At 42.9% G+C, this 12,174-nt stretch overlaps 1 protein-coding gene across 1 annotated transcript in view; it reads right to left on the bottom strand.

The window, feature by feature from the left end:
• The window catches only part of LOC100690615 (potassium voltage-gated channel subfamily G member 4), an 18,890-nt gene extending 6,993 nt beyond the window's left edge, over positions 1 to 11,897 (bottom strand). The window contains exons 1-2 of the mRNA XM_005447813.4: positions 10,783 to 11,897; positions 4,618 to 5,457 (exon numbers count right to left, since the gene is read on the bottom strand). Of these exons, the coding sequence (XP_005447870.1) occupies positions 4,618 to 5,376 (759 nt within the window). The 5' untranslated portion in view covers positions 5,377 to 5,457; positions 10,783 to 11,897. The remainder of the gene's footprint in view (positions 1 to 4,617; positions 5,458 to 10,782) is intronic.
• Positions 11,898 to 12,174: the final 277 nt, after the last annotated feature.

Raw genomic sequence — 12,174 nt, forward strand, 5'->3', positions numbered from 1 at the left:
AGCGAGAAATTGGAAAACATTTAAAAGCTGCAGAGCACTTACATTGATTTCTCTGGAGCTGAATGCTAAAAAAAGAGTCTGTTGTAATAAGAAGTATGCGTCGCTTCAGGGAAAAAATCCATTTTTATTCTAGTGTTATTTTAACAGATGACAGAATGACGACAAAAAAATGAGAAAGAAAGACGACTGAATGAAGAACGGTGTCCACAAATACCAGAGTGACAAAAAGAAAAGTGAAAATTACAGCCTGGAAGAACACGGGCTTTTCTAACTGCACATAATGTGAACTACTTCTGACGAGAAGACGCCGTCGGGCAGCTACCGTCAAGCATTAAAATTAATATTTTTAATCTAGAACTCTGTGTTCCCTGATAAAATACTACTCCTGGAAATAGGTGAATTATTTGTGAGGGAGGTAATATTCGGGAAAGGATGGTGAACCTCACGTGAACTTTCTGCCTGGTTTCGGTGAAAGCTGTAAAATAAAAATGATTTTCCTGCTTCCATTCTGCTTTCTCCTGTTTTACTCCATCATATCTCCTTCTATCCTGTTCCAGCCAGGATGTGCATAACAAACATGACCAGACGTTCTAATAATGAGGACAGTGTATGCACAAGTAATCCATGTGAGCCAGAATCACTTAGTTTACCACAGTTTTTTCTACTTCTGGTTCTACATGATGTCATAGAGAGTATCCAATCAAAAGAAAGTGGTCTTAAAGGGTGGCCTTGAAGTGGGAGGAGCTAAATAAGGGATATCGCTAACTGTAAGTCCAAGGATAAAATATGGGGCTGCTGTAAACTGTGTCAACATAGCGCTTTATGCTAATTTCTTTATTTAATTGAGTGGTGTCTTTAGAATTTAGCCTGCACTTATATCTGGGCTCTTATTGTAAAAACTGAAATTTTGCTTTTGAACGTTTGTGAAAGAAAACCCGTCAGGTCTTATTTTTTTCTCAAACCATGACTGCTGATAATTAACATTAAATAAAAACACTGAATTTTCTGTAAGCTATTGTTAGCATGATTATATCTGCAGCAGCACCATCCACCTTACAGGTCGGCCAGATTCAGAACTTTCAGCTTTGTTTAGCGCTCACGTCCACACTTTGATTTTCTGTCGGCTCGATTAGTCCGACCGACTGCAAAAACGTTCGGGAGGAATCGATTTATCGTCTCCGGCTCACAAAAGCCAAATTCAGACTCTTTACACTGACAACAGCAGTCAGCTCTGCACGCTGTCTCCTTTTGTTACCTCAGACCGCCGACAGAAAAACAACCATCAAACAGTCACGCTGACAAAAGCTGCTTTTCAATCCACGCCTGCGCCCCATTAATATGCTTTAATTTGTCTTTTTACTGTCATCGCTGTTTCCATCAGTGAAGTTACACTGATTTATAACTGCACCTATTTATAATTACAGAGGATTTATTCTCCATATCTTTATTCTTGGACTCTTCTGTGGATGTCCGTTTGTCTCATACTGAGTCAGGTTGGCAAACATAAGGCCCAGGGGCCAGAATCAGGCCCACTGGATGGATTTGGAAAATGTAAAGGACAAAAATGTTCCACTTTAAGCTGTATTTTCATAAGTTTTACAGCTTTTCCTACTGATAAAAATGTATATTTTTACAGTAGGGTCATAGTAACAACAACCCAGACATATTCTGTTGATTAAAAAAATGTCAGTCTGAGAATCACAGGACTTTCTGCACAAACAATTATTTATAACAATTTAAGATTAAATCAGCGTTTCTGTATCACTGAAAATCTGAGATAAACTGTTCAAACTGTTCTTTTTCTTATATTAAAATATCTCAGGGATTAAATGTGCAGTTAGACTGTACATGTACATGTAAATACTCTGTTATATTACTGTGATGTGATTAATGTGTTAGCTAAGAGCTGCTTTTACACATCCAGCCTACACATCGCACGTTCATCTGTAGTCACATTTCCACTCTCCTGTCTGTTGCTGGGTGCAGGTACCCTGCAGCGTGTTTATCACTTCGAGCTTTCTTGATTCTTCTAGAAACAGCTTCCGGTGTCTGTAAATATCACAGTGATAGAGAACAAAATCTGCAGCTCTGTCGGCATCAGTTTACCTGTCAGTTAATCACAATCAGCCCCACTTTACATCACAGCTACGTGAGCCGACGTTAATAGGATGAAATATTTAGTGTTGTGGTGGAAATGTTTCCCAGTCAACACACAGTCTTCTCTGTCAAGTTTTCATTACTTTCATTACATTTCCAGCTAAAAATCATCCGTCAGTAACGGCTCCGCCGCTGAGGGGAACAACCCTGGGCTCGATCCGGGGAGCGTCAGAGAACCAACTACAGCAGAAATGATGTTTTCTTCTCCACTACACACAAAACTGTAAGTCAGGAAGTAAATAAGAGCTTTATAGCAACAACCCGCTTTAACCAGCATCACGATGTCCCCTCTTCAGCAGGATTTTCTGCATTAGATCATCTATTTTACAAGACGTCCACCAACAAAGCAGTCATCATAAACTAACAATGAACCATGAAAATTATCATGTAGGACTGTTTACTGTCCACACGAGTGCGCAAACTACCACTGCCGGCGTACACGCCTTTTCTTGGACCGTCTTAAACCTTTAGTTGTTAAGTTTAGATGCAAAGACTCTTTGGTGGGGAATAGAAAGCAGTTATGAACTGTGTGCAGCTCCGTAGAGAGTTTGCAACATGATCACACATCACAACATTTACACTTCCATACAAACTCCTTCCTTTGTCACCGGCTCCCTGCAGAGGTCACCAAAACATATCACCTGCCTCCATCTCACTCGATCCCAGCATCCTCTGTCACGCCAACCCTCTGCACGCCCTCCTTCTTTACATCCATGAATCTTCCCTTTAAAATGCACCTACTGGTCAGCCAGATGACCCCGGGGGTCAGTTTCCCTCTTTCCTATAACCTTTCCTGGTTTATTTGCACCTGTGTGGTTAAAGTCCTGCATAATATTTACATGTTTTAATTTAGATATTACAGAAAAATCCCCTTTCAGACTTGATACAGTTTAACGGTGAGTGTATTCCAGCTGCTACCGTGCTACATGCTACATCAGAGCGTGAGCTAGCATTGCTGTGCACTGCTGAACTCTGCAATTAACCTGAATGTGTGAAAAGGAACAAACTGAGGCTACGTCCACAGTAGCCCGGATAGATGTGAAAACGGCGTTTTCGTCTGAAAGCGCTCCGCGTCCAGACTGTCGTTTTCAGTCGTTTTCACAGAGTTGTGCGTCCACATTGAAACGGCCAAAAAAGCTTACGTTTCAGTCCTGCGGATGTGTGAAACGCAAGAAGATTCGACCTCATTTCTGTCTGCCGTTTATTTACTTTCCGGCTCTTTGAAACTTCGCAGCAAAATGTCGAGGAAAAGCACCGAGTCTTTTAAATGGATTAACAATGAGGTGGAGTTGTTGCTGCGAGTAACACAAAAAAGTTGCAAAAGCGAGTGAGAATTAAAGAATTTGAAGAAAAGCTGTCTGAAGCATGTACAGACTGATATTAATCTTTAATAGGGCTGTCAAACAAAACAGCTGCTGTGTAATGGCCTCTGCCATCTTAGTTTAATTGGTCACATGACTGCATCACATGACTAAAATGTGTCATTGTTTTCGAAAAGGCTCCGGGTTCGCTGTGCACACTGCGACGCGGCGTTTTCAAAAGTGTTTTCAAAACGCTGCGTTTTCCTCGACCGAAAACGGCGTCTCAGTGTGGACGGGAGGCCAAAACGGAGAGACAACAATGCGTTTTCAAACGAAAACGTATTAGTGTGGACGTAGCCTGGGTGAGTTTGTGATGCTGCTGACGGTTAGAAAGGATAAAGGTTAAACACTTCCAAGTGTTTAACCTGTTAAGCCCTCAGCCCCAAGCTAACACCTGTGACATTTCACCAGAGGTGTAAGTAGTATTGCAAATGTTACTATTTCAAAGTTACTGTGACTCAAACATAGAAAAATGTGATTTTTTATTTCCCTCGCCTGTAAAAGTGTTTTATAGCAGATAACACCTTTGAAAATATGCTTTGGGTCACATTTTACTCCAGAAAATCCCGTAGCTGCTCTTTTAACTGTTTGGCGTGTTCGCTTTGTTTGGTGGTTGTAGAAATGGTTTATATAAGATTCAGAGGTTTCTGTGGATACTACACATGTCGGGATTTATATTTCTGACTCCATGTTATAACCAATTAAATGTGATTTCCTCCCTTTAGCGCCCATCCTTGGGTGCGTGGGTGCTTAACAGGTTAAAGTCTGTGCTCAGTGCTCAGTCTGTCGTGACATTACAAATACATATGAAACACAACTGATCCACAAATCAGTTTTATCATGTAAATGTTTTAAGCTTTTGTCCGAATCACTGAGTTGTTACACAGTCAGGTATTTTGGTAAAATCACAAAATGCTACGATGCTAAATAACAGTGATAGTTAACTCTGAAGCACAACAACAGACGTCAGGTTCAACATTCAGCCAGATCCCAGAAATTTCTTCCTGCTGTTTTTATTTAAACCCATATTTAAAAAGTTTTATGCATTTCAAACTGATTCCACAGGCTGTTTTATAAATTCTGTAAGCTCTGTACCCACCTTCGTCTCCTCATCTCGGAGGTCCGGCATGGTGCTGATGCACAGACTGATGACGGTGACCATCACCATGACGATGGAGAGGCAGGCGAACATCTTCCCGGCCAGCCCGGAGTGAGGGTTTTCCACCATATCGCGCAGCACCACGATCAGTCTGCGATAGCCCTTTTCAGTCTGTGTGCTGGTCTTCTTCAGCATCATCCTCTTCTGCCTCCACTCTTCCTCTTTACGCTCCCGCTCCGCCACCTCCTCCACCCGGGCCATCATGCGACGGCGGCAGCAGCGCTCCATGTGGCCGGGGTCCACGCCCCAGTAGTCGAGCTCGTCGTGCAGTGAAACGGCACATAACTCCCGGAGCAGACGCAGTTTGCCTGCTGCCAAGAAGTTGAGGATGACCCTAAAGGCTGTTGGGTTTCGGTCGAAGAAGAACTCCTGGCAGGTCTCGTCGTAGTCGTCGCAGAGTCGTGCGATCTCCTCAGGGGTGGTGCAGAAGCGCAGGCGACCCAGACGACTCTGAGGAAACTGCTCCAGCGTGCTCCAGGGGAAGGTGTAGCGGTTGCCGCCGACATTGACCAGAACCTGCAGGGTGCGGTCGACCACATACGACGCCTTCGGGTCGCGCAGGAGCTGGGCGCGCTGGAAGTAAACGCCTTTGAGGGTCTCGGTCTCCGGGATCTCGGTGAAGAAGCGGTCGAGGCTGCTGTCGTCACTGCTGATGGAGTAGGTGCTGAAGTCGTGGTTGGCATTGCTGATGATGGGCATGCTGGCAGCTGGATGTGTGATGGGATGGATGAGATTTTATTATGTCCGACTGACCGGAGGTTTACGGAAGCTCCACTGAAGCTGTAGGGAAGCAAAAAGAGAGATTCAGTCTGCTGAAATCTTTCTTTAATTCAAACTTGTTTGTCTCCAACAAGGGACCAACATGGAGTGCAGGAAGTGTCCCAGACCTCCTACTGTTCTGATATCAAATCCAAGTCCTGTTACGTCACTTATCGAGCCTTTTCATGTTCATGTTTTAAAGTTACTTCAACTCAATCGTCCTGCTTTGCAGAGAAGACTGAAATATCTTCCTTAATGTTCACCACTCGTACCCACAACATAAAACTATTAGGAAATGTTGTCTGACACATTCAATTAACTGCTACAGCCTTCTGAGCTTCATCGGTGTTAAAAATCCAAATTCAGAATGATTAAGAAGTTTTGGCTTGAAGTTTGACGTGACATCAGAGTCAGTATTCCGGTTTTCAAAGCGAGCTCTCGCTGTCATAACCTGTCAGATACCATCAAGAAACAAAGAGCAGTAAATGGGATGTGAGCAGGACGCCGGTTTCTGATGTGTTTAATCACAGACAACACTGAACAGACATATTGAGCCACAGCAGCAATGCAGCCCGAAACACGGAGAGAGAAGATGAGGCCCCTCGCATATTTGTGCGAAGCCTCATCTTCTGTAATGACTCTGATCAAAACAAAGCAGCGTGCCAGGAAAAAGAGTTCGGATCACTGCAGTTACTGCCAGGAGAACAGCAACCCTCAGTGAAGCACAGGACCATGAATATGGTAAAAATGGTAAATGGCCTGTATTTATATAGCGCCTTTATGGTCCCTAAGGACCCCAAAGCGCTTTACATATCCAGTCATTCACCCATTCACACACTGGTGATGGCAAGCTACGTTGTAGCCACAGCCACCCTGGGGCGCACTGACAGAGGCGAGGCTGCCGGACACTGGCGCCACCGGGCCCTCTGACCACCACCAGTAGGCAACGGGTGAAGTGTCTTGCCCAAGGACACAACGACCGAGACTGTCCGAGCCGGGGCTCGAACCGGTAACCTTCCGATTACAAGGCGAACTCCCAACTCTTGAGCCACGATCGCCCCAATATCACCCAATATCACCCAATTTGATGCGTATCTTCTAAAATACTGAATCTCAGACTCAGTGCCAATCATTATTAGTCTGCCACGAATTTGGTGATGGATTCTGAAGTGAACCTATTCTGTTTTTTTCTTATTTCCTGTCATATCTCCTGTTTCGATGTTGAACAGTTATACTAAAAACTGAGTTTCAAATAATGAAATGTGTATGTACAAATAAATACCCGGATTCAGGCAATTCCTTCTATTCTAGGAGCTTCTTTGATGATGCTGGAGAGGGAATATCCCAAATATGGTCAAAAACCCCGCCCACCTGCTGTGTCCGAATCTTTATTCGCCACTCAGGAGCGAGGTTAGCAGGTTGACGAAGTTTTCTTTCTTTATTCAGTATTAAAGGTTTTTTCTGTTCTTTAGAAAGAATGCAGAGTTTGGATCAAAAACAGCTGAAAACCTAAAGTTGACTCTCAAGTCAAATATGTGATTTTCAGCTAGGCTAATGCTAAAAGACAAAGCTATCCAGTCTTTAAGTGATGATGTATGAATCCTGCTTCCAGGTCCAAACTACTCTGTGTTTATTAAGGCTGTTGTGTTTTTAACATGTTTTAATGTTTTGTATCTTGTTCTGTTTAATCTCAACAAGCCCCTAAAAACAGTCAGTGATCACTGTCGGCCTCTCTCGGTTTTTATTACCACTGTTCAAGCTCAGTTTTTAAACCCTTAGATGTAACTACAGCCCAGCCCATGCAGCAGTATATTAATGACTAACCTGGTATTGTGGATGGATTATCTCAGTTGTTCTCCTGACTGAAGTTTGGTCCGTTTACAGCATCCTGCCATGCGATTGCATTTGTCCCTAACCATCGGGAACCCTCACGTTAACTTTTATCAGGTGGAAAAAAGTTAGCGTTCATCCTCCAGCTTCACTGCGTTTATGCTATGCTAACATAGCTGTGTCGCTAGCGATCACGTAGCACATCATTATATAGCAGCTAGCCCAACTTCAGTAACCCTACAAACGTCACTGCTGTTTAGTTTTCTGTCTTCATTTATGTTGGAAGTGATAGCAGAGCTGTACGTTTGAATGTTTCAGAAATCTCTCAGTCAGAACATGCTATATCATGTTTAGGTGGAAGCTAGTGAGCTAACTTCCTGCTAACTTCTAACTCTGTTAAATGTAATAAATTCTGTTTTCATGGATGCCTGGATGTTAAACTTAATAGTTACACCTGGTAAAGCAGCAACGCTGATCATTTTATTAAAGATGAAAGAATTTAGACAGTTTTTAACTCTCAGTGATGCTGCAGTGTTTGTTGGACCCGGAAACGTCTAATGACACCAGACTTAAAGACCAGATTCCATTTATAATGGGCAATACTGAGGAATTAGACCTGCATGCAGAGCAGCCTGTGACTATAGATTCATTGAAGACTATAATGTGCTTACTTAGACATAGCTAAGATAACAATTTTGCTAACCCTGAAACTCTATAAGAACAGCTCATTCAGTTTCCATATGATTGTTTTCTACTCTTCCGTGTTATATGATCATTCAGACCAAAGGCTGAGCCAAGCTGCAGATGAAACAAGACAACGAGGACAATGATAAAAATGAAGCTTTTTGTTATATAAATCAGACGCTGATCCTGATGTGCTGTATTAAACTATCTGTGCTTCAGGTGTCAAAGCTGACAATATAGCCAGCTCTAATAATTCTTCCATGCCAGTCATTAAAGAACAAATCACTGAGTCTACATTAGTCCCTGTGTCTTTTTCAGTAAAATAGAAAATTGACTGAAAGGGGAAGAAGCTCTCAACACTCCCCATTTTAGCCTTGACACCCTGCACAGTTTCTTCACACCAGTTCACGCCTCGATTCGTGTGACTCGACGGTGAGACACGGTGATGGCGTGAACGAACCCAGAGAGTAGAAAATGTCTGAGAATCACCAAAGAAGCTCCTTTGGCTCTACAGGTTGGAGCAGAAAGTAGTTTCACCTCGGCCTGATGTCGACAAGATGAATATAGAATCTGCTCGTATGAAACCAACGTGGGCTTGACAGGTCGGTCAGTGTGAGCTATAAAAGACTGAGATCCTCACTTCTCGTGACAGCGAACCACACATAAGTTTGAAGTTTGATATCTGAAAAAATGAACAACCATAAGCCAGACCTCTATACTTTCAACTGAAGAAAAGCTTCCTGTTCCGTGTAATTCTGTGGTTGCACGGATTATCGTTGTATGTTATTTGAAATTACAAAATCATTCTATTTGAGTAACAAGCCAGGCTTTAATATAAAAATAATTATGCTCTCAGTGCATTTAAGTAATGCATGAATAATAAGTTTTGTATATATTTTACAGGAAAGGAGGAGTCATTTAAGTACTGCATAATTTTTATGGGAATTGTGAAGCAAAACAAACAAATTTCCCCTTTCATGTTGTAAGCATGCTGTACTGCAGATTTAGATATTTATTTTTTCATACGTTAATATTCATAAGTTAATAAAGGAAAATATTTATACTGTTTAAATAAAAGGACAGTTTAATAATGTCCCCAAAATTACCCCATATTTACGACGCAAGATGAGAGAATGTTGTTTGCTTTTCTGCAGAATTCCCATGAAATTACTTTATGAATGAAACTACTTTAAATCACTTACATAGTACTAAAGTTTATTTACATCACATTTCTTTCGCTTACTGTACAAACCCGACTTGTTACCTCCTTATTTTAGTGTATGTACCTTTAAATATTTGTAAGTACATATAGTGACGTTGTAATTTCAAATAAAATCCCATGCTGACTCCCATTATGGACTCTTGTCTACATCGTTCCTGCAAAAGCAGCTTTCACGTTAGACACAAAGCACTTACACATAGGAAAAACGTGCGTGTGTGAATGGATGTATAAGACGTGGTGTGTAAGGCACTCGGTGCTCAGGTAGAGTAGAGCCAGTCCTTTTCCTGGTTTGGGCTGCTGATCGGCTTCGTCCTGTCGCTGAGTTCTGTCCTAGATTCTATTTGAGTGTCATGTTGCTCTCTGTGATCTATGATCCCAATTTCAGGCACACGTCAGGGATTATTAAAGCGAGCAGGATGCACGCAGCTCAGTTTGGAGCCACAGCAGAGAATCTCAAGAATTTATAATTAAGAAATATAAAATCGGGAAAAATCATTAAAACTTGTTTAAGTATAGAGTGACAGAGGGAGAAAGTCATTTTAATCCATTTACCGTTAAATCTACAAAACAGTGCAGTGTGTGTGTGTGTGTGTGTGTTTCCGACTAATGAACAGGAGGTTTATTTAAAAACATAATTTGGTGAAAAACTGACATTTAATGGTTGCATGAGTACAAACACATCCTCTGTAACCTACTGCAAAAGCTGAACATGTTTCAAAGCGTTCAGCATGTGTGCACGAAGGCCGGCCCAGTTTTCATTTGTGAGTGTGCTGTGCTGATGTAGCGCCTCTAATGTCAACAAGAGGTTTCAGGAGTGAGGCCATGTTAAAAGCAAAACTACTAAAATTGTTTTGTCTCAAAAGACAATTTCCTCCTTCATAACACCTGCACAGGGGGAGAACATTTTTATAACTCACCTGTTTAAAGCTTATTAAGGCTTAAAGTTTGCATTATTAGGGGCGTGTCTTCTTGAATGACAGGTGGACGGTGACACAGGCAGCTGTAGCTACTAGCTCTCTGCTAGTCTTCATCTGAACTGGACCGTGTTTGTGCTGTTGGAGCATTTTTAATGACGTCATGTCACCAATAATATGGCTGCTGTGAGGTCACTGCACTGACAGACCATCCAAGAAGGTGGAGCTCTGGTTTTTGGGTTTGATTTTAATTCTTACTAAGCAGTAATTACCAGACATCTGCGTCTGTGTGATGCCTGGACCAAACTAGCTAGCGACTTGATGCTCCAAAGAAAAGAAAGAAAGACATAAATAATGTTTTTAAAAGCTATATGTAAATAAGATTAAAAACATCATGGCTGCAGTCAAAGTTTTGTTTAAAATTTCGAGTCCAGGTACCAGGGGGTGATGTGACTGTAGAATCCACCATCTTCTAGCTACAGTCTATAGCTTTCCTCAGCCTCCCCGACCTGAAACCAACTGTCAGCTCATATTTTTATTAAAAATGCGAACTGAGCCATTTTCTCGCTTAAGAGCTGAGATTCAAACTCAATTTTTGAAATTAAAGTTCAGCCTGAATTTGACACAGAAATGAGGGACGGACCCTGAACTACACCCCGGTCAAAGTTCCGTACAGGCCAGGTGTGATTCACTCACCTTTCAGCGCGGAGACGAGCCGCCCCGGCTCTTTAACGTGTCCCGTTCATGTTCTCTTGAAGACGCTCCTGAGCCACTCAGACTGGCGCACAACCTTCCGCGTAACTGCGCCAATTACGAGGCACAGGCGCTGCTCCGGCTCCAGTTTCTGAATCCAGTCTGAAGTTTGGGCTCGGTGTGTGTCCGTGCACCGTCACCGGACTGCACGCACACGTCGCCTCTCCAGCAGCTCCGGAGTTGGAGGGAACGGAATGAAACGGATTTCTTTGTGCGCAGCTCGGCGCTCGGTGTCCGCTGACCCCCGCCCCCGCCGCATCCGAGGAGACGATAAATGCGATTACCTAACGGCGGTGTCCTCCTGAAACCTGCCGCTGGATTTTCATCTGTGTTTGACAGCAGGACCGTCCTCCTCCTCCCTCCCCCTCATCCTCCTCTTCCTCCTCTCACACCCTCCCATCTCCAGCCCTCCTCGCCGATGCACTGTAAAACACAGACAGGCTGAATGTGCTGGAAGAAGTTTGGGGCGTTTTTTGCCTGATGTGAGATACACGAAGAGGTAAAAGAATGAGACGTGTGTAAAAGTTTAACCCTTTAATCTTCAGGATCTTGTTGAGTCACTAACAGCTCCACATCTCTGAGGTCGGACCGCATAATTCACGCTGCAGGATTTAAACTTACAGCAAGTCTGTGTGAGTCCATCACAGGTCAGAATGAGAGTGTGCAGCCCTCTGGCACAAATCACAAACACTGATGGAACAGAAGCAGTTTGCAAAAACTCTCAGCTGCAACAGTAAGTCTGATGTAACCGAGAGTAAAAATAAAGCGCGCTGCATCCATTCTAATCAGAGCAGCGGGTCTACTGCACACAGTGCTGTGCTTCTCACATCTACATGCAAGTGGATTCAATTTCATGTACACACTCTGTAGACTCCAATTTGGTGCTGCTGCTGCACTACAACGGGACCCTACTGCACATGCGTTCTGCAGGCTTTCTAGAAAATAATATAAAGCTTGATTAGACTCCTGACCACTGACACCACAGACGAGTATGTTCTTATTTTCCGGTCCTGGAGGGATATACGCAGAGTTAGTCCCAGCTTTTGTTCAGATACTCAAAACTAAATGTCACAAATTCCAGGTGGTAAAAAACAAATGATGAAAAGCTGCAGTTCCTCTAACGTCCAGCAGAGGCAGCAGTGAGTCAGTCCTCATGTTAAAGCTTTCCAGCAGAAATAAACATGTTTACAGCCTGATACACAAACTGTTTGCTCTCTGTGGCTCATTTCCTCCTTCATAACACCTGTACAGAGGGAGGATGTGTTCATGACTCACCTGTTTAAATTACTTTAAGGCTTACAGTTTGCATTATAAGGGGCGTGGCCTCTTCGTGGC

The sequence above is a fragment of the Oreochromis niloticus genome, linkage group LG1 (assembly GCF_001858045.2).
Source record: "Oreochromis niloticus isolate F11D_XX linkage group LG1, O_niloticus_UMD_NMBU, whole genome shotgun sequence".
Lineage (NCBI taxonomy): Eukaryota > Metazoa > Chordata > Actinopteri > Cichliformes > Cichlidae > Oreochromis > Oreochromis niloticus.